Raw genomic sequence first — 23,226 nt, 5'->3', positions numbered from 1 at the left:
AATGTGTGTTTATTGAATGTGTCCAGCGATATTGACGAGATGCGCCGCAAGACGCTCGAGCGGGCTGGTTCAGGCGTTTGAATTTTATCGCTAGCCTCGTGATCGTGGGTTTTACCGGTGTCCTGCGGAGAGGCACCGTGCGAGTCGGTGTCCGATTAGTGGCGTCAGTGTATGTGCGTGTGAGCGTGGCCTTGATCGACAGGCCTTGATTTGGTGAGTCGTGAAACCTCGAAGCGAAACAGAAACCAAAATGTCCAAAACAATCGAAACGCATCTCCAAAGTAACGAGGTCCGAATACCGAAGAAGGCGACCGAGTTCAATCTGAGGGGCTCGGCCGCACCTTGTCAGTACTTCAAGAGCTCTTTCGCTCGCTCGCTATCCTTTAGCCAAGGGCCCGGAGGCGGTGGTGGCCCCTACGGATCGGCCGAACAGCACTTTACCCGGTCGCTGGATTTCGATGTGAACTACGATCCCCATCCTCTTGGCGGAGGATCAGCTTCGCGCCAGATGACCCCTTCTTCGGCCTCACCGGTGTACGAGGAGGATGCCGATCTCGGGTCGGGTACCGAAGACGGCCATGATCAGCTGTCCCTGAGCGCACTGAACGGCAGTATCGCGGCCAGTAATGGTGGCATCGTCAAGACGCTGTGGAATTACGCCAAAGGACAGGTATGTGCCACCCGTTTTTCAAGCAATGTCCATCATCTGAATAATCATGTCTACTAATGTTAATCGAAAAGGGGCCAAGCATGATGAAGGATCGTTCCGATTAGGCTTTCGGACATTCTTCAGATACAAGACAAGGAGTTACAGTGGCCGAAACTGTATCCAACATTTTATCTCGTCCTGTTCTTGTGAATAAATTAGGAAATTCAATTATCAGATATCCTAAAATTGCCAGCACGGTGCGCCGGTTGCCTTTTGCTAGCCTTTGGAGATTTGGTCTGCAACTGTGTTCTAATACGTTCTAATTAGGCTTTGATGTGCTGCAGCATCCCGTTTGCTACGGAATACTGATTTGGTCGCTTTTCGTCCCCCTCGAGAGGGCATCTCCGCTGGTATGTGACCATTTGCCCCAGCGATGCCCAAGTCGATCACAGTGATTCACCAAATTCGCCCTGTGAGGTTTATGTTGGGGATTATTTTTGTTTGGGGTCCATCCGTTCGCATCGCCATATCATCGCCACCGGGAGTGGCCGCCTGCTTCAGGCCACCGTTAGAACGGCGGTCACTGGGTAGGGGGTTGTGAGTGTTAGTAACGCCGTTGGTCGCCGCCGTATGCTGATCAAAAGGAATGCAAAACATGCGCCCAACGCTCAGAAGGCGATACTAAATCGTCCTCCCTTCGCCCCGCCATCACCCATCCGGGGCTGCGTGTGGTGTGGCCAAGATGCGTTTTTCCACCGGCCGGTCGGTGCATCGTTGGCTTTCGTCAAACCGTTGGCCGTCATCAATTTCCATCCATGAGTGGACCGAGACGGCAAGATGGAAACCACTTTCGACAGTAACGCATCGTTCTGGCCGATGCTGCAAGTGCGTACGGTGGTGTGTGTACGGCTCGTGGTGCATTAAAAATAGAAAACGCAATTTTGTGTCGCTTTTTCGACGGAACGACCAACGTTGCGCTCTGGGAGCAGGGATTGCAGGAACGTTGCGGCACGTGCAACGGCCAGCTGCATCGGTTAGCCAAAAAAGGGCAAACATAGCACGGGAATGTGTCCAATGGAAAAGACTATTTGCAATGTTCTATGAAAATTAGTTCAAAACTGCATAGGATTGTTTCCTTCTCCTCTAAATTAGACCATAACCAAAATGGCCATGTTCCTCCAAAACGAAAACCTAGACTATAAGATCCCCTTTATCCATGGATGCTTCCTAAAAATAAAATTCCATAAAGCAGAGAACCTCGAACGAGCAATAAAATAAAACCCTAACGAAATATGGCCGTACTAAAGTAGTCCCTTCACTGACTGGCTTGAAGTGAACGCCATCATCTCGATGCGGGAGTGGCACCATGCCCAAATGACTGTCTTCCAATCTCTGGATGGATTAAGTTGGGTCAGAACGAATGACTGCACGGACAGTCCATGGCCTAGTGTCTCAGGTTAATGCACGCTACCTTCACCTCGATGTCGCGGGTTTTTAACCTACTGTCCCTTAAAATTTTGTATTTACTTTTGACCTAACTTTTACGGTTCTTCCCGCAGGATGTTAAACCAATCAACGGCAGTCCGATCAAAAACGCCATGGGATTCAAATCGCATGGTTCACCCGGTGCAAGAAAATCTATTGAAGGCAACGAAATAGAAGTCCTACGTCTTCGAAAGGTACGTACCCTAATGTTTCCAAACGGTATTAGTTAAATAACTATCGATAATGGGTCAACCTTGACACGTATAAGTTAATTTTTTTGTAACGTAGTACTTTTTGCCAGCTCGTTTTTGCTTCAGTTGTCTCCTCTATGCTTGTATCAAGACATTGTAGTTGTGAGTGTAGAAATTATGATTTTGGCATAATCTCCTGCGAGGTGCTTTACACGTCTATATGGTTGCAGTCTGTTTCGCTCAGTATCAAGATCGCGCATCGGCTGAAGGTACCAGCTCATCGCGCCGTTACGTTGATCGCAAGAGTGGATTGATTACGAAGTTTTGGCAATTTTTCCACCACTGTGTGCGTGGAGTTTCCTCCACACACCGGGGAACATTACTGAAAGCCGTGGAAAATGGTGAACAGATTCGCGCGGGGCTTGTGTGGGTGGTTGTTGTTTTGCTCGTTTTTCGTGGCGCTGGTGTGCGATTATATAGCACAGCAAAAATAGTATCTCACTGGACAACACAGCGAAGAGTGAGCGAGTGACAGAGAAAGAGGGCGAAGACAGACAGAGTTAAAGACGTCGGAAAATGCAGATCAAATTGCGGTTTTACCGATATACGGATACACGGTCGACTAGTGAAGCAGGCGGCAGAGTGATGAAGCTCCAATTAAGTAATTTTGGAAACGCGAACCGGTTCGTCTGCCGAGGATCCCACCTTTTTTCGACGCCCGTCACGACGGAAAATGTTCGTTTCACTACACAATGCTTGTTTCAGTTAAAAAGCACAAGGGAAAATGAACTTCCTTTGGCTGCGCCTTGGTATGTAGGTACCGTTGTCTTAGACTGTCGGCAAATGATTGTTCGCCATTTTCGCCTTGGCACGATCGTTGACGGTATCACTTGGAGAGGCCATTTTCTTTCCACAATTAATGATCAAAGCAACAAAAAAAAACAGAATGTTACAATGAATTGCATGTAAATCCTTATAGAACTCACAACAAGGCTGTTCATTGGTCAAGCCAGTTGATTTACGACACCAAATGTACCGCATAGAGTTGGTTATTTACGTCAGTTCATAAATAATTCACTACCGCGTTCTTTGGACGCCTCATTTGTTTCGACACTTCCTTACTCTACTTGATCAAAGTTGATCCGATCGTTTCTGAAGTGGTCGAATTTTGGCGTTTCAACTTTCATGGCATCATCGTCGTCGTCGTCGGCGGACGTAGTTTTCTGACCCGCTGAAGTTGTTTTCGACATAACTCAACAATCACGAGGTTGAATGTCAGTATCCATCCGCTTTGGGCTTGGCCGATCAAATCGGCACCGATGCGATAAGGATCGCAGGATCGTATGTCACTCAGACGGATCGGATAATTGTTTTGTTGGCTCAAGACATTGACAGACTTGGCGTTTTCAGTTGGTTTTTCCAAACTGTCTCGCATACAATGATTTAACATAAATTAAATCCTGCATTGCGTGCTGCTTGCGAATAATTTATTCCGGCATGCTGTCATTAGATAGTGTTATTAATCATGTGGTTGATGAATTGAAGGAAATGCCAAAAGCCAAAATAATTATTACCTTCTGTTATGTGTGTGTAGAACATATTTGTAATTTTTTGTTACATTAAGTAGTGGTTCTGATTTACAGAGCAAACGAATGGATTTACATTGAAGAAAGATTAATTTCTCAAAAGTTCACCAACAATGGGATGATTGGAATTTATATGACAAATCTGGACGTATGAACGTTTGCCAAGAAACGCCCTCTTCGTCCTCCAGACCCCTCTAGTGGCATGGGCCGATATAAACGAATGGAACTTTGCTGGCAACCTGCCTTGGACGGACTGAAGTTTTCTTTACAAGTCACCACACTTTGTCCAATCGAATGGGTTAAAACTTGGCAAAGTTTTATGTGGTGAAGCATGTCGTGATCGCTGATTTATCGAGAACTTTTTGTATCTCTGTTCATTCACCTTGTTGTGTAGTGTGTTCTTGCTCTCAATCTCTCCTCAAATTGAAGGTATCGTGCGAACGGATTTATTGAAACGGGGGATTGTATGCTAATTTCAACGGACCACGGAAATGTCTCCTAGGGTTCCCACGGTCCGGGTCGGACTACCGCTAATAGCGTCTCCCCGTCGTTATCCTAAGCATGGCATTCGTTGCAATGTCCTTGGTTGGGTTCTAGTCAGTTGGCGTAAGTTTCACGACATTGCCTGCGCTAGTCCGGTACCGTGCAATTCTTCATGTCGGACTGAATTCCCTTTCGAATCGGTTTCGAATTGCGAAAGCATCAGGACGATTAAGTCGTGGCCGCAGAAACTGGAAAGCGGCTAGACGACACCCGAGGTCGCCGAGTGGAGTCCATCTTTGCCGCACCACGTTACCGTCGCTACAGTCCTGGTTTACGCGAGATGGAGCCATAGTTTTAGAGTTGGCTAGATATGCGACGCGATTTAGATGAGATACTAAGTGAGGTACATCTTGTATAGGTATGCAAATAATTGTGCTGTTCATCTAATGCCTCCGGGCACTACATCCCTTCGTGTGGGTATTGCATAAATTCTCTTCGGTTACGAGAAGCGTTGAGAAGAATAAGACATCTCATTTAGGTTTCGTAATCAAGTGTTGGCGCAAGTTTCGAAACAGGTAGCATGGGGCGGGTGCATTTTATTTACTCCTTTCTTCTAGTGCTTTACGGAGAAGACTCTCGAGATTTGCCAATAGCCGCGCAGGAAGGCGCGTCCTGTGTTTCGACGGTGCAGGTTCGAGTAAAGTAAGTTGCCTTAGGTATCTTGATCGTTGCGGTTCAAGATTCTGATCCGCGTCTGGCCACGGTCGACTGCGCAAACGCGCACCACACAAACTACGGGCGGCTGCTGCTTGGCCTGCGCAGGTCGAGAGCCGAGGAGGCTTGAGGTGAAAATCTCAAGTAAACAATACCGCTTCTGATGTATATTGCCGGCTGTTGGAGATGGAATGCCCATGCTACCTGCCGTGTTGTGATTACAAGATAGATCGATTTGGATTCTTGGCAATGGGTTAAGAAAGGATACAGGCAGAATGGCTTCGAGTTGAGGTTTGTTTTATGCTGCCACCCGATTTGCTTGGGCCTACCACCTCTCATCCTGGATCTCGGGGTCGCAAGGACAAAAATGCCAACGAAAGTGTGGCTGTTTGAGTTCTTGGGGTCCGATTTTGGAGCGCTTCATAAAGTGAGGGTGTGTGCGTGCTGTCGCGTCTGTTACCACCCCCTGACGCACTCCGGTAGGCCACCGCGCGCGCAGCCCCGGTGAGGGTACACCCTTTCCACGCCCCTCTTGATCGCGCATCGCCCTTCAACGGAGGCTCCCACCGACCGTAATGTTACAAGACAGTGCATGTTCACTGAGGCGCAGCGGTCTGTGACGAATTTGATTTCGAGATAGCTTAGCTAAACAACGCACACCGGCCACCGGTGTGCGGTGGTGGCGCAGGTGCCTCGGGAGAACTGGGCGAGGGAAGAACACCCCCTTGCACGTTGGTGTGTGTTCGCTTGTAAGTCACCTATGCGTCACATTCCATATTGTGCCCCATGTGCTCTGCCCGCAGCTGCATCGGTTCAGCATGCATTGGTATGGTTCGCTCGCTGATCGCTCAAGCTGTGCCGGTCTGTGTGCGATTCACTGGGGTAAGGATCAGCTTGAATCCAGCGTGTAGCCCGCGCTGGTTCGACCGCGGAGGGCGAAGGGGTTGGAGTGTCGAAAACGTAAAGCCCAGCAGTTGATGGTCAAAACGCTACGCTGCGAATCTGCTCCATATCGGTTGACTGACTCGGGGTTAGTGCGGTGATTTCGACAATCATCACTGCCATCAACGGCGTCACTAGCAAGGCGAAGCCAGTTCGTGCGGTTGAGTAAATGACGAGTAATGTTGAGGGGATGGTTCCCCACCGAAGGGCATTAAAACACCTGTCCGTGAGGGGTGGCTACGGCGTTGGGTTTCACATTGTGGTACATTTTAAAGCGCACAGGAATTCAGGGTTCATTATTCGTTCTGGCTTTTAACTGAACTACAGCATCAATCAAGTGCCGTTTGCGTTGTCATAGTTTCTGCTGGATTTGTAATATTTTTCTCTTATCATCAAAACGTGCGATCCTTTTGCCGGTCACTTACACTAAACACAAAAAAGAACAAACACTTTTGAAGAAGTGAACCGCCATCGTCGGTAGTAAGTGCAGTGCGAAAATAATCGGCCTAATTGTTTCCACGAACACACCGTAAAACAGCAAATAGGTTGTTCGTTCCATTACTCCGGCGAAGAAGAGCGCTGAGAGGCCATTAATGGAGGGAACGACGTGCGGGCGAGTTACGATACTGGGTGAAAGGTCAGCCTCATCTGTGCTCTCGATTTCCAAAACCACTTTGGAGCGGACACTAATTGATGGCCAATGCAATTTTAATGCCACGGCGGCCGGGACAGCTTTAACCCGTTGCTCTCCGCTTCGTAACATTACTTTTATGCGAGGCCCACCTCCGCCATTTGAGCCTGTGAACGGCCAGACGGATCGGTAATCGATCAATCGATCGCAATAGAGGACCTCGTTTCAAATCCTTGGCGTGAACCAGTGTGAAGGATTACGCTTACGGACGATGGCCTCCGGTGCAACCCCGGATGTGGGGGGCTCCAGTGGACCGGTGGACGGGCGGGCCAGTTTTGCGAACGGTGCTCGGGTGCTCGGGTGCTCGTGAGCCATCATTTCTGGTAACGATCTTTTCCTAGCCATCAGGAAGTGATTGTCGTCTCTTTGGGGTTGCCGAGAGCAGTAGGGTGATGGTGGTCGCTTTCAGTGCTCTGAAAATTGATTGTTTAATGATCATTTAGCCCGCGGTTGGCCTGTTTTCGGGCTCCGTCCTTTCCGCCTTTTCCAAAGCGACGGCCCAAACGTCTTTTTCCTTCCTGCGCCGCGCGTAGGCCCCGGCCGTTGAATGCGTACACGGAAGCGGGCGCTGCGCCAGAGGTGGTTTGTGGAACAGATTTATGTGTTATGATGGTATGTTGTTGTTGGTTTCGAAAGTTCAATATGTTTGCCATTTCTTCGGGGTGTAGGGCTCGGGCGAGAGGTTCATCTTCATCGTCAGTCAGCGGCAGAAGCACAGGCAGGGTGCGGGGATGGGTCACACTAGCTAGAAAGTGGAAAATACCACGGCACTTACAGGGTGGTGTGTACAGCTGGCCGTAGAGGGAATTTCGGGAGCACAACTGGCGCAACAAAGGCTGGCAGCGGCACAACATCGAAGGGAAAGGAGGAAAATGGAAACCCAAATCGGGCCAATCGATGCTGACCTCACACCGCGGGTCTACCGGCTTCCACGTATCGGTTGGTCGCCGCTCCAGATAGCCTTTCATTAGCCATCGTTAAACCTAATCTCAATCTCAATTTCCTCTCCTATGCGTCGCGGGGGCCTTTTTTCGCGTCGGATTCGTCGGGCCTTTTACTACTGTGTTTTAGTTCGGAACTTCGCGCAGGTTGTTAAATAGGTCGCCTAATAAGGCTTGGTTTTTTTTAAAAGTACCATTTTCATCAAACTAGTTTGCGAAGGCGAAGGCGCCTCGACATGACGTCATAACGGGTTCCAATTACCCTTGCTGAGGGATGGAAGCTGCCACTAACGTAAATTCATTATCTCTAGGAATAAACGGTCCACGCTTTTCTTCGCTGGTTGATTGGAAAAATGGCATGCGATTATCGCAAAAGGTACCATTTTTGGAAACATTTTGTTGAGTTTTGTTAGTAGCTACATGTGGGACACGATTCGATGACTATTTCGTAAGAATAAATGCAAAACTGCGTTTGTCTACGGAAGACAACGGTAATTATTGGGGAAGTTTCTTCATATAACGAATGAGGGGATCAATTTTGCGTAAGGTTCTTGTTTCTCGCGCGGCCCCCACGGTTGGGTGGAGGAACAATTTCCATCAGCAGTGAATGTCTGCTGTCTACGGTCGTTTGTTGTTTGTCGCCGTCGCCGTCGCCACTGCCGTTGTCGTCGGCGTCTGCATTGCGCAGTTCATTATAAATTCCGTACATGAACTTCCGGTTCTCGTTTTCGGTTGCAATGATTGTGCCCAGGTCTGCGGTTTAAAGCCGCTTACTTCAGCACTTGGACCGGTTCTTTAACAGCCAACCGTAGACGACAGGCGAGAGCAAAACCGTTCCGAGCAAAAGAGGGAGACCCTACGAGCCGCCAGACGGCATAAACTTCGGCCTTTCGTAGCCAGAATATCCTTTTGGGCCAGCTTACGGTATGGATATGCTATGGGCAGATTTTGGCGTGGAGAAAAGTTTCTCCGGGAGATACGTTTGGAGATGCAACCTGACGCGGAATTAGTTTGCGTAAGGCAATCAAATGCCACACGGACGTGACTTCTAACTAGTTCCAGTGCTGCGCCGTTTTTAAAGAAGAAAAGAAAGGAACCACAATGTGAGATCTATATTTTTGGGGATGATTAGAAGCCTGGTGCACATTTCGCCTGGGACCAAAACTTCTGTGAATGAACTAGCTGACTTTTTGAGCAGAGTATTAGGGTAGTTGCATCAATTTCTGGGACATAAAATTGTCGTTACTGCACCACGCTTGCTTCCGAGCATGGTGTGGGTAGGCCGTCGCCTGTGGGATGCGGAAGGTGATCGCGTGTTTAAATTACTCGCTGTTGGCCAATGGGCCGATCGCGCCGATAAAATGTGTCTAGCCCCACTAGCCAGCTCAGCACCGGTCTTGTCCGCGGAGTACCGGACTTGAGCGTGTGTTTACCTTATAGGATGCGTTTAGTTGGCTTACAAACCTGGCACTGGAAGCGACATAAAATGGAAATGTTTCGGAGATAAACCTGTGTGTTTGTCGAGCGCGGATGATTCATGCCATCCCTGCCATCCGCAACCGGGGAAAAGTCCGCCTGTGGGCGCTGTCCTGAATCGGTGCATAGTGTCGCTACCCTCGTACGACTTGGTTTGTTGGCAGCTGGGCTTTAGTGTCAGTGCAAGAGAGCAAGGAACTGGCGAAGAAAAAACTACAGCCGTTTCCATTTTCGCTCCAACCAATTTTGTCTCTAGGGGGACCAGACCAGTCACACTAGTCTTGCGGCGTTGCGTGTTGCGTGAGCGCTGAAAGTGGTGCAAGTTCCGCTACCCAAGACTCGATTGCAAGGAACGGATCTTGAGGTGCGTTGCGTAGAGTATTTGTTGGGGTAATGCTTAAACTTTATGAATGAATTTGTGAATTGTATTTTCTTGTAGCATGGCATGGTTTCAGATTAATGCAGAACACAATAAACCTTTCGAGAGAAGGTTTAGAGAAGATGAATTTGTGCCCTAAGCATGTAAACAACGATAACGTAACTTGTTACATGTATGCCACCTTTGGAAGCCAATCCGTCGTACCGTAGTGGACAGTACTAGCTGCCCCACGCGATCAAGCGCACGCGCTAATCCGCGGCGCGCGTACGACGCTCGCGGGATGACTGGCATCGTGCCGATCGGCCCTTCTCTGGTGGCCAGAGACCGGTTTCGTTCTTGGAAAGCGAAAGGAACCGATTTGCGATCGCGTATGGTGTGGGGACAGGAAAAAGATCCGCCGCAGCTTCTGTTGCTTGAGGCGTGTGCGCGGCGGTGGCGTAAGACATAGCCGTTTAGGAAGAGGATGCACGATCAATGCGACTTTCGCCATTGCGCGCGCGCTTGGAAGTCGGACACTAACGGGGGAGTTGGGCACCATAAGAGAAGAATGTGGATCGCTTCTTCTGGGAATAGACGGTGGACGATGGCGTGCGTAGTCCCATACTGGGTGTTGGTCTTCCGTTTATGTATGGACGACATAAAAAGGTGACTCTATTTTTAGCTTATCTTAACGAGTCGACCCGATTCTTGAAGCTGAAGACAGTGGATGACCGTGCTGCCTTCCTGCGGTATTATGCTGCGTCCAGTGTGGCTCTCAGAATGATGTTTACTAGAAAAAAATCTAGAACGATTAGCTCATAGAAAACTATCAGTGAGCAATCATGTTTCTCAATCGAGCAATCAATGAATGCAGCAAACATTGCGATGTTTGCCTGCCAGATCCTTCTTCCGGATAGGAAACCAATTTTTGGTATTCCGAGTTAAAGAAAAAACATTGGGATTCCGAGTCTCTCAGAGCTACTTGAAGGAACCGATGTCGAAATATTTCGAATCACGTCCAGCTGTTTCATTTACGCCACACAAACCGCGTAGACTAAGGTTCTTAGTTGAATGGGTTTCGCTTGCAGTGCAAGAATATCGAATGAGCATAAAACAGATTATGTTTAATCAATGCTTTTCAGCTTAGCCAGACACAGAACACGCGTTCTTGTGTGCCGTGTTTGGCATGGCGTTGGTTCAATCGAGACAGCGAACCGCCGTAGACGGGATGGCGTAAACCGTGAAATATTTTCGAGCAACGTGAAAGCCAGCAGCAGAGTTTGGTTGATAGATTTATGATCCTCATTCTGCGTTGCAGCCACATGCTGCCTCCTCAATGCGGCACATTTTCTTGTACATTTCATCAGAAGCTCTTATAGGGCATCGAAAATCGATAACGACCGGATATGGCTTTTTTCGCAAAATAGAAATGAGGTACAAAACATCAATGGACTATCAGTTGACAGCATTTTCGTATGCTTGGTTTCGTCGGCAAATCGACTCTCTACCAAATTTCGCTTAACCCAACAGGGTGGAGCATAATTTGTGAGACGATAGGAAAACAAAATTTTCCAAAGAAAACGTCCGTGAACAGTTTTGAAGCCGCTCAATGTTTGGCAACATGAAGTATGCAGGAGATAATTCGTATTATGACCTATTCCAGTCACATCGCTTACGAATTTAACGAAGTTCCGCTGGACTAATTTTTTAATCAGATAATAACCATGTTGTGAAATTGTCGGTGCTTCTATTGTTCCGTTCGTTCTTACCGGCTCTTACTTCGATTTCTTCTCATTTTTCCGGGATTCTGAAATTCCAGACGCTATCGAAAGATGCTGAAAAGGGCAACTTTTCCCTGCCGTGTGATGGTGTTGTGGTTCCGCGTTCGCTTCGTAGTCGGAAAACTTTTTCTCCTTCCCGACCGACCTCCAGCCTCCGGTGAATGACGTTGTTCTTTCCGGCAACAGCAGCATGTTCGTCTCTGGCCTGTCTAGCCGGTGTCTGGCACAACAATGTCTCCGCACCGTGTGTGTCTGTGTGCGTGGTCTTCACGGTGTCGGAAGTCACACCCGTCCGACTTGGAGGAGGGTCGGCGGAATGCTTCTTTAATGGAGTAGAATGAGCTGCCCCTTGCGCTGCAACCCATCAACCTGTCAGCCAACGGTTCGTGTCTTTTATCGGCCACGACTCTCGGAGAGATGCTACGGGAACTACTTTAGAGAGAGAGAGAGACAAAGGCCTATGGCGGCTTCTCTTTCGAATATCGTATTCGAACAAGTGTGGTGCTGATTGCCATTCTGTCGATTGCTCCTTGCAAAATAGCGGTTGATGGATTCTTTGTTTCCTAGTGCACGCTTCGATCGCGTGCTTTTTCTTCCCTTCGTAGATCAAGTTGACGCACATAACACAAATTTTGTGCTAATGTTTCATCACAAAAATCCCATAAATCTTGCCCACTAACGGCACGGAAATTTTCCCCGTAGGGCGGTGCTCTGGAAGATCTCGTAGGAAAATACCGTACCTCGAATGGGTTGGCGCTGCACCACAGCACCGCACCATCGCAGCACATCGAGAGCAGCATTGGCCAACGCGCGTCTTCGGTCTAACAGTTGGCCCCAAGGGGTTGTAAAGAATTTAAATGAGATGCGGCGCCATTATTGTCACTGCGCCAAGTTAAATCGGTTCCGCGGGGTGACGGTCCCAGACGCAAGCAGCCGTGGCTTGAAATGCATCGCCTGAAATCTATGTGACAGAACCGTCCTCAGATGCGAGCGCACACGAGCGGCGAGCTCGGAGCTGGTGTGCCAGAAGAGCGGCGGGATGGTGTTTAGTGTTTCTGATTACCGAGAGGCAAACATTCGAAGGAATCAGACTGCACGTTCTTTCCTCCTACGCGCTTGGAGGCTGCGGTCGGCCGAGATGCTGATGCTCACGATCGTGGTGATGATGATGGGCACGAGAATGGTAGAATTATTTGATCTGATTATTCGCCGTCTCAGTGTCGCCAGCGTTTGGCACGAAAATTCCTTACGGGGTGTGTGTGCGGGTCGCGCTGTGCGTTTGTGGAAAATGCAGTTCCTCCCGGTGTTTGTAGATGGGCTCAGAAAAAAAACCAACCACAGCAAGAGGAGGAAGTGCGTCAGATCAGACCGCGAGAAATGTGATACACATCTTGTTTGTGGGCGAATGGGGGATGTTGGTTCACGGAAGAATATTTGGCCGGTTGAAGGGCGGAATCGGTCGGCTTTTGAAACTGATCAGTTTACGTAACATGAGCGCTTTTACAATCTAAACAATGTATCATTTATCAGAAATGATTTTTTTCTCTCTTCAATTTGTACGGCTAAAACTATCGTATTTAAATTTTTCATCAGAATTTCTAATTTAGCGTTTCATTTCCTTGCAATAACCAGAATCAAAATCATATCCCCTTATGCAATATTTACGAGACGCCTGCACAACTATTTGAGATTCCCCGGCTTTCTCTCGTTTGAATAATCGAATGACACTGGAAGATTTAATCGTGCCATTCCGCGGACACGCTTAGCAGCATTAAAGCACCCCTTTCGATCATTTAATCACACAACGACATTACGGTGCCCTTTGGCACGGCGGTGGTCCAAGGAAACCGAAGCTATTTGCGGTTGAGATTCGTAGAAGCCAGCTGCTTGCGGTGGAGAGTGAAAAACTATCCAGAAACCAGAAATTGTCACTTCCGACATATGAATGCACCACCGCGCACAGCAAACCTAGCTGGCCACCAAATCAGTGGTGGTGGTTGTCACTTTCCGCGCTGGCGCCAAGATGCGCCTAGGCGCGAGTTCAAAATTACTCGTGCGATTGAAGCATTTGTGCAATCTGTGGGCTTTTTAAATTACGTTGACAAACGAACATGATTATTTTGTATTAACATAATGTTTTGTAATGCCCCCTAAGAAGAAGAAGAATGTTTTTTAATGTAGATGTGTGTAATTTTCTATGATTTCGTTTTTTATACGTTAACTACAACGATTTTCCGAACATCGTTTGCTGCTAAGGAAGTTGCATAAACGGTTCCTATGTATAAATCCCTGAACAAACACCAGTCTTTGAAGATAAGTGACACGACGATCGGCACCACCCGCTGGCCGTCTGACTTGTTGCCTCTCGATATGGTGCCAAAGGTATGCGAAAGTCGCGATCGTGCGGCTACCGGGTCGTGTTAGTCATGTAACCAAGCGATCATCAGTGCCTGCAATCGGGCCGCACAGAAAAGTTGTTTTGTTGTAGTAAAATTTGCTCACAAAATGGGTGTCCCGATAGCCAGGGTTTTTATTTTGGTTTTACTGGATCCGATTGCTAGTTCTATGACGAGATGGCTAAAGTTGTGAGCAGGCCAAATCCTTGAGCATTTAAACTATCGGATGTTAGAAAAAGTATTGCGAGAGAAAACTGACAACGCTTTCAGCCGCATATAATCGCCGTTTTCGGCCAACTCCATCTGGGAGATGGCCAGGCAGCTCGCTCGAGTATGTTGTGTGGTAGCCGACGAAACGAATCACGAATTCGATACCCATTGTCGTCGATGGTGTTGAAGTTCGTAGGTTACGTTCGCCAGATTTTCCGCGTCACATCCGTTTTTGGATAATCGACAGGCGGGAAAACCAAAATCTCCCTTGCGCAAATGCAGAGGGAAGGCGCAGCGCGTATCGATTTCCTACAGATGGCCTGTAGGTAACGAAACAATAGAACACATCGCCGCCGAGGAGAAAGGTGTACGATGGGAAAAAGAGGAAAAGGGATTACGGCATCGGTCAACCGATCAATGGTGGCGCGCAGTCTAGAGGCCAGTTGTTCCGGTAGCTAGACGATTACGACAACATCAACAATACAGCGACACAGGCCATATTATTATGGGGCGACGAAGAGCGACTCTCTCCTCGGCTGGGAAGCTTAGCGCCATCAACAGTGGCGCGTCTTCGCTTCGAGCGTAAAAACTTTTCCTATTAACGCTCGCGAGCTGGCCCGGAGCAATCGGGACTTCGCGGTAGCTAATCTCTTGACCTCTGGCGACATTAGCTGCCTGCGGGCCGAACGGCTGTAGGAGAGGCCCGGACACACACGGTACGGAGACAGACTGTGTGGTGTGTTGAAAAATACCCGAACGTGTTTTTACTGTCCTTGTGCTGCGCCCCGAAGCTTGTCTCTGCTTTACAGCAGTCGCTGCAATCTATGGCTAGGAAGCTCCCTTAACAAGCGAGCTGCAGCGGTAACATATCCACCCAGAGTTGGAGTCAGGAAGGTTGGGTTTAATTGAATTTTGATTAATCGCCTGATGGCGAAGATTTATGTACAGCACGAGAATGTTGGGAGGTTGTGCGGCTCATTGTGGAACCAATGTTGCGCCAACTGGTGCTGCTGGGCTTTAGCCGGCTGCTTTGGTGGTTTTTCGCAAGCGTTTTGTCGTATGAGTGTGGTCGAGTTGCGTCCGATGTCAGGCGCCAGTCCCGACATAACATGGCTATCGGGTCTGTAGGTTGTCACCACTGTTTCCGAAACATTTATTTTACGATACGTTCCAACAGTTACTTAACAAACGTACAGTTTCTATAAGCATTGTTTAGTGCTTATCGAAAACGTTAGGATTGTTTGAAATACTTGTTCAATACGAAACGTGTGAGAGTGAAAAATTAAATATCACTTTTCACGTGCGATAAAAAGTAGCAAACGTAATCGTGGTAAATGAACCTATTTTCGTGTAGCCCTCATATGATGCAACTGAGTTGCATCGCTGCGTGAGTAGGAGGAACCCTTTTTCGATAGTTCGTTTATGATGGCCCGGTGTAGGGCACACCCCTAGAAAAGGGCTTAAAAGTCAGCTATTTTAATCGACCATTGTTTCACGCTCTGCTGGACAACAGTTCCGGGCCACATCCGGAAGTGAAGGAAAACGTGGGGGACGTCGGCGTGGAAACGCATAATTGATCAAGCCATTTATGATTTTTTTGGAAAATTTCAAGTACCATTTTTTACATTCTGCGACCACCGTTGATGTGTGCGAGTTGCATGAGAACGTGTTCATCGTGTTTTGACCGATAAATCGAACAGAGATTAGACAGTCCCTCGATTATCGTTTTTTATCAGTTAAATTTAATGTAAATAAAATTGCAAATTGATTGCAGCTGGTTTGTTCAGCTTATCGATTTCAGAGTCTTTCCCGACAGACAATAGGCCTCTAAAGGCCCTCTAGTGGTTACAAATCCTCCACTACTGAAGGCCTCGATTCTATAGGTTGTTACCTACATTGTTGAGGAACGGTCTCGACCATATTACCGCACCGGAATCCGTTTTTTGATGCCGAATCCTTTGAAAGGGAATTTGGTTTGATACTTAGCTGTGGTGGTGGGTTCGTTTCACTTTTGTTTTTCTGAAATTAATATTCCACCAAAGTGCCCAGCAAAGCTCTCCGGGACGCAGGTTGTCTACGGCGGCCATTTGAAAGGAAATAACCGTTGCCACACGACACAGACTGACGGCACGGAGCAGAATGGCTTAAAATACCTGATATGCATAAAACATAGCATGTTGGTCCACCTCGTGGCCGTCCCGGTTTTTATGGTTTATTGCTTAGAATACCTGTTGTATGGTTAGCGCTGCAACGACCGACGACTGTGTCTGGAAGTCCGATGGTTTGTGGTGTCAACAGAATCAAGAAATGAAACGTTTTGCTCGCCATTAGACAACAACTCGTGTATGTCGTAAATAGAACGCATTAATTTGGAAAAATTTGGGGAAAGATTTGTCACGATGCTGGTTTATGAGCGAAGGTTTTATTTTTATTTTATTTTTGGAACTTCATTTTTATTAATAAACATGTTTATAGCTCTTACAAATCTTATATGTAGTGTAATTTATACAATATCTCTTTCACTAAGACGAACACGATGCAGGATGATAGCAACACATGTTGATACTATGTCGAAAGTGATGGTTTAAAGTAACTCACTGCCCCGTTGCAATCTACTTTCTTGCGCAAATGCGACATCACGCTCGTCGACCTCTGATCTCTGTTGTACAAACCGGATTATGTAATGCAAATGAGGTCCGCAGTCAATTTTTTCCACTTCAATTCCATAAAAGGTGTATAATCAAACGTTTGGCAACAAAAAGAGCGGGGTAACGTCAAGGCCGTAAAGGCTTTAGATGACATATAGTGCCATAAAAGTGCACAAATATGGGCGATCCTGTCGGGGGTCTTAGATCGGTATTGGAGACAGAAGTTCCCTGGTTTGAGGTCAACTCGTGTTACAAGTTTTCAATTCCTCCTTTGCGGCATAAGCCAGTGGTTAATGGACAGCAATAGCGTAGCGAGATTTTAGCGGAGGTGATCACATGAAGTGTAAAGATTCAAACGCAGAGTGATAAACTGGTACGCTCGTTTCTTTTAACATCTTGATGTGCTCAATGAGAAAACCGAAAGCTTTCGACGTGCGGCCTGAGAAAATGGGAACGAATATTTCTTTCCAGTCAACACCAGGCAAACGCCTTTACGAAAATTACAAACTATGATGAGAGTGCCAAAAACGAAAGAATAGCCATTTTTGCCGCTCCGGGCTAACTAAGAAAGCGACCATACCACTCGAGCCGAGCATAAATCACGGGCACGCTAAAAGCCACAGGGAAATGGATGCTTGGGAACCGTCCGGCGAAAGTAACTGCATCTTCAACAGGAGTTAAAAAATCGACTGGGGAACGATGGCCGATGAGCAGGGCACAGAGCGTAGATGAGAACATCGCTTCCATCCGGCGTTGAGTCGACTGCATAAACATAAATTTGGAAGTGATTTGAATTTTTAGGTTGAGCGCCGCTCCCTGCTCGAAGCGTGGTGCTGGTTATGTCTGTAAGACTATTTCCGGTTGATCTCTGTCAGGGAAAGGTTTCCCCGTGACGGAAGCAGGTCAATGGGTAAATCAAATCGGGGCCGTTCGAATTTTGGGGGCATTTGCAATATTATGAGTAAAGACGATCGATGCCGAAGCCAAAGCAGTGCAATAAAGGGTTCTGGCGTAATTGGTGGTTGAAAATATTTTCTCACTTGTAGTAATTCCAATGCCCGTTCTTAAATTCGTTGCGTTTTTAAATTAAGAATTTTTCCATAACACTAAACACGTTAATCCGACGTAGTACCCCCTTTCCGTGCTCGGCTCACGAAGAAAAATTGCTCTTCGCCAAAAGCGATGCTTAATACTACAAACGTTGTGCTGAAAATAGCTTAATTCGTGTGCTATCGCCATCTACTATTTTCAAAGAGACCCACTGCACATTCGCTGGATGTGGAATTAAAGGGCTTTGGGGCGAAAAACTGCAATGCTTCGATTATGATTCGTTACGGAAGTGCTCTCCAGAAGGTCAAGTGCAGAGTTCCTCCCTTTTTTCTGCTCACGGCGACTGCAGTATTGCGCAGAACGTCATCGGCCACGTGGATTGGGCCGATGTTGCTGGCCTAGTTTTACGGTGCCATTTCACATCATATGCAGGTGGCAGGTTTTAGTAGTCGGTGAGGTATTGATTTTTGTTTCCAACAAATGAAACCTTTCCGCTGCTGCTGGACTGGACAGTCCTTGGTCTGCTGGAAATGAGGTTAAAACTTGCAACATGAAGTTCGTATTTTTTAGTATTCTTTTTTTTATATTCTGGTATTGGGTAACCTAGAAAAAGCCATCATCGCCGTGTGCATTAAGCTTGTAGAAAATGGGTAACCTTATTTGAGGTGGCGGTTTCAGTGCTCCGTGCAATCGTGGCCAACATTTCCGTGCAATTTTCTTCCTTCGGCCATCGCTGCTGAATTACTTTTAACGAGCATTTGCCATAAAAATGTGCGAGCCTTTGAATGTTGAAGGTCATGTGGACGTAGCCCACACTTTTGAACTATCATCGCAAATTTCGAACTATAATTTGAAAAGTTAAAACGTTTTGTGGTTTTTATGATGGATGTTAATGAATTAATTTAAAGTTTTTTATTGTTCTTGTTGATCCAAACTTTTCTATCTTTTTGTTTCCGTTTCAGGTAAGGATCATTTCAAACCATCTGAACTCGTTTCGTGTGAGATAAACCTTTTTGTGTTGCTTGAAACCCTATCCGGTCAATTTCCGGTCATGAAATGTGAGTATTTGCTGGGTTTCGCCATTATTATTCGTCTTTTTGCCATTAATGGTGGGCCCTTCTGGCAATATGTTATGTGCATGAATAAAGAAGCAAGGGTTGAGAACATGTTTTGCTTTGCATACATTCTGTTGTTGATGGGTGACCTTTCCGAATGAATATGTGAAGCGGCAGAGTACACTGGTGCCAACGATAGTTAATTTTTTTTGTTATATTTTATTCTTTTTTTGTGTCGACTGTTGCTCACTTCCCTCCGTAAAACGTATTTTATCTGTGCGCACTGCACCGTACGGTGGGCTGTGACTTCCGGTCCTTTTTGTGATTTGATGTTGCCAGAGACCATCCGAGAGTCGAAGCTACTGTGCTTTCATGTCTCGTTGCATTTTTATGTTCACAGCACTGCGCACGCAGTGTGCATCAAAGAACCGAAATTGAAGCGCTGTTGATGAGCGTTCGGTTTGATTTGTAACCAAGCCGCGGCTGGACGGCTACTGTTTGATGTATGTTTGAATTTTGACTTACATACGATGCGAGATTTCGTTTGACGCTCAAGCCGTCGCCGAAGAGGACACACGAGTACCGGTTCGACCGGAACATGCTTTAAGGGAGTGTTCAATCGTCAGCGACCGACAAAGTTCCGGTTTGCACTGCATTGTTGTCATGCTGTACTGCTCATTGGAGCTGTGTGACAAACGCGTCTTTTTCTTTATGCTTTTACGTTTCGTTTGTTTGTCACGACTTAGTTTGTTGACGTATTTTTCATTTCCTCACGAATCGAGCCTCATGATGACGGAAATGACGAGCCCTACTGCGCGTATGGAATATGATTTCCGTTGATTGATATTGCTTTTACAGAAGGTAGCACCCAAATGAACTCTCTTTTCGGTGCTGTTACTTATACAGTTATTCTATCTTAATAAAGTACAGACGGTCTTTTTGTCGGTAGTGTCCATTTTTAAATTTTTCTAACCTCATAGGCTTCAAATTGTTGGCTGAAGATGTTGCATGGGAAAAGCTATTTTGGATGGCCGCTGCTTTGTGGAATATTTAGTCTGCGCAGGCTCCAGACCGTGCCAGATATTCCAACGCTAGAACCTTGTACCGTTATTACTGACACTACCTTTTAGAATGTTAAATGGGATGGAAAAAGGAAGCTTTAAGTATGTGCTACAGCAAACTCGTCCTCAATACCGGAACTCGGAAGACTATGAAAGTAAGCTGTCGAGATAGTTTGTGGTTTCGGATGCAAGCAAAACATGTTTTTCAGACCTCTACTGCAAAATAATCGATCGAAAGCAATTGAGTGCAAGAGCTAAAAGAGGAGAGAAAATGGATGTGCCGTGCGAAAGGGATAATTACATCGCTACCGATTTCGCTCCTTCTGCAAAAACCCTGCAATTTTAGCAGTCTTACCTACGCATTTTGCACACAGCGATGCATCACAATGAAGGGACTTCTCAAGTTTAACCACCATCGGTAGTTCATTCAACAGCGGCGCGGGTTGATTAGCGCGATCTATGCTCTCTGCGCCATCTCTGCTCATGATCCGTTGCACACCTCTGGCGTATGTTTAAAGCGCGCGTGATTGTATCGCATGCGGCCGTTGCAGAAGGGTTGGTACTCTTTTTACACACCTTGTAATTAGGTGTTCCGATCAATGTTCCAACATGAAGCGATCGTTATCAAGCGCAATTGCGCAAAAAGTTGACTGTCCTGTGGGTCAAGGAAATCTCCAAATTTTACTACTTAGTTAATCCAAATCCATTTCTTGCATTGCTATAATGGCACTTTTTCGTTCTTCGTAACCTGTAGAGGGTAAGTTAATTTTGATGCACTTTTTCCCCTTTAAAAGTTGCACAATGTTTGCTTCTGATAAAGTAACGATAGAGGATAATAATCCGTTTCAGCATGAACGGTGTATTCTTTGTGTTGAGAAAAACGTGCCTAAAACTCACAACCTGCAAGCGTTGCCAAATGATGTCCGGTCTGAAATGCAACGCAGTGCAATTATGCAAGTTCGGTGTTTCTCTGAATTTGAGAGGAAGCAGTTATGGTAATCAGTTGAAGTGTTGCGAAATGAAGTCACGTCTGGGAACCTGTTACTCTATATCTTAGTTTATAAAAATAGAACATAACTCGAGACAACATCGCACCGTCCCATAAATATACGTAGCAATTGAAGAAAAACGGTGAACTATCGGTGCACCCGTTAATGGCCACATTCAAGGGAAAACTCATAAGAGTTGTTAGATAATTTTGTTTCTTCAATTCGTCTTCTCTAAAGTATGTTGTGATGCAATTAAAAATACAGCGATCATCTAACCCTAATCCTCCATTTCGCTTTCTAATCACAAATCAATCACGGAAACAACGGAGGAAAATTGTGCGATAGCGTCCATGATGGGGTGAAACAATAACATCACTTTTCTGCCCTTCTTCGTGCTGGGTCTCAGGTGAAGGTAGTTGCAGGTAGTGCATCTGATGCACTGCTCTGTAGTCTCAGCGTTGGCGTAACAATGCAACATATTTCGTACTCGTCTCAGGGTTTGTTACATTTTAGCAGTGCCAGGAAACCGGGCGAAGAAAGGAAATGGTTTGGTTATGCTCCACTTGGTTAAATGTGAAGACGAAATCTCATGCCACCCCCAACGACGCCTTTTCGCGTTGAAAGCCGGTGCACGTCTCGCGACCAGCTGTTTTCCAGCTCAATTGTTTTTTCTGTTTCCATTGGGGATTTTCCTTGTGGCGAACGTGGCCCCACCGAGCGCGTGGAGCCAATCGTATCGATATTTCTTCGACCGAATCCCATTTCGCCTCCTCGTTCTTGGCATATGATATCTCGGCCATGGGGCATGGTTCTTTCTTTGGCGCACATGCTTCTCACTATTGTTTCCACGGAAAATTCATGGCCCCCGTTCGGTCGGGCGTGGCGTGTGGAAAATCCGGAAGGGCTAGGAAAAGTGTTAAATTTACAGTTCACCGTTCTCGGAGCCGATCCGTGCACCGTTAGCAGAGTTTGGGAGCCGGCGTATGGCATTTGTTTCGCCGTGTGTTTCGTTTTGTTTATTTCGAACATCTCTTGATTGACGCTTCGCTGGAACACCATCATCTTGGCTTGGCATGCTTAATGAGCCATGTCTGAACGCCCCGCGCGTACCGTTCTGTGGAACCGTTTTGATCTTTTCGCTTTGTGCCAATTTCTTCGGGGCGCGAGCAACGTCTTTAGAAAATAGCTTCATCCTCCGCCTGGTTCACCGTTGCTCGATTATGTTGGCGGCTGTAGGCTTAGCTGTCGTGACAATTCCATCAATCTGTATGAAGGCCTAACAATGGGATGGTCTCAGCCTTATTTTACTGAAGAATTTCGCCCTTACCGTGGTGAGATATGTAGTCGCTTCGAAACGAATCCATTCCGTGTGTGTCTGATGTCTTTCTTATATCGTACATTCTCGAAGGTACGAAGACGACTTTGGTATTGTTTTCCGTTGCTGGGAGCGCTGAGATTGTTGTTAAAGATGCATCCGTGCAAGGTTCAGGCGTTGAGTTTGTGCATCTTTGGGAAGTGGGTCTAAAGTTGCTCTATTGTTGGGAGCGAATTATCTCCAGTGCACTGTAAACCTGGCGGAGCACTTTAGATATCGAAAATGGAGCACCGAAATGGGTTTGCATTTTTGTGGCAACAACTAATAGGGAATACCTTGGCTCAAAAGTCTGGTGGCTGATTCTTTTTGATTATTGAATGAACACTGGCGAATTTCTCAGACAACAATGCGTTTCACAAGTAGATCTGTGACAGCCTTTGAAATTGATCTCCCAGGTGCGCAGGTTGTATCGGCCATCTTAGTAGATTGGGTAGACTGTGGTGTATTGGTATGTGAAACCATTTTTCATGCTGCGATAAAAATGGAGTAAACGCACCTTTCAACCCGTGCCGCAAGATACCAGCTCGGCACCGTTGCTCATTTGCGAGTGATCTTCATTTTTGCTGAGGTGTGCTGAATGCCTGGTGGTGCTGCGAAAGGGTGTTGTTCCCATACCTGGCAGCGGTCGCACGGTTCTTCATTCTCGCCAACCGACCGCGAGACACCCTGGGAGAGCTGATGAAAGATGTTGGACGCTGATGCCGGTCGGTGTCAGAGGTTCATGAGATTTATGACACACTCTCTCATATCAATCCCTTTTGGGACGGCTTGATTAGTGATGTGGCATACTTTCTCATGCCTCAAAATAGTTCCTTTCTCCATGCCAGCATCTTTTCTCAACGGGGGCCTGTACGTGTTCTTCTTCCGTCCAACCTTTTCGCTTCGGTTCGGTACTATTTTTTCCGCATTTCTTGGGCTTTTTTCTGATGCAACGTATTTCGTATGCTGGAGACTCATTTTTGCTAGTAAAAGTGCTATGCATACGTGTTTTTGTGAATGAAACACATTGAGCTGTTCACCGAAACCATTTTTTATTTTGTTTTCAACTCATTTGCTGTTCCCGATTTCGGTTACTAAAAAAACCACTGGAATTTCAGTGAATTTCTTGTGATAATTTACATGCGCTGAGCATGTGTTCGCATTGC

General features: G+C 46.7%; 1 protein-coding gene across 1 annotated transcript in view; it reads left to right on the top strand.

Moving 5' to 3' along the window:
* Nucleotides 1–250: 250 nt before the first annotated feature.
* The window catches only part of LOC131216485 (uncharacterized), a 61,002-nt gene continuing 38,026 nt past the window's right edge, over nt 251–23,226 (top strand). The window contains exons 1-2 of the mRNA XM_058210992.1: nt 251–670; nt 2,209–2,328. Of these exons, the coding sequence (XP_058066975.1) occupies nt 251–670; nt 2,209–2,328 (540 nt within the window). The remainder of the gene's footprint in view (nt 671–2,208; nt 2,329–23,226) is intronic.

This window comes from Anopheles bellator, chromosome 1, assembly GCF_943735745.2.
Source record: "Anopheles bellator chromosome 1, idAnoBellAS_SP24_06.2, whole genome shotgun sequence".
Lineage (NCBI taxonomy): Eukaryota > Metazoa > Arthropoda > Insecta > Diptera > Culicidae > Anopheles > Anopheles bellator.
The sequence above is the reverse complement of the archived record's forward strand: the minus strand, read 5'-3'. Positions and strand labels throughout refer to the sequence as shown.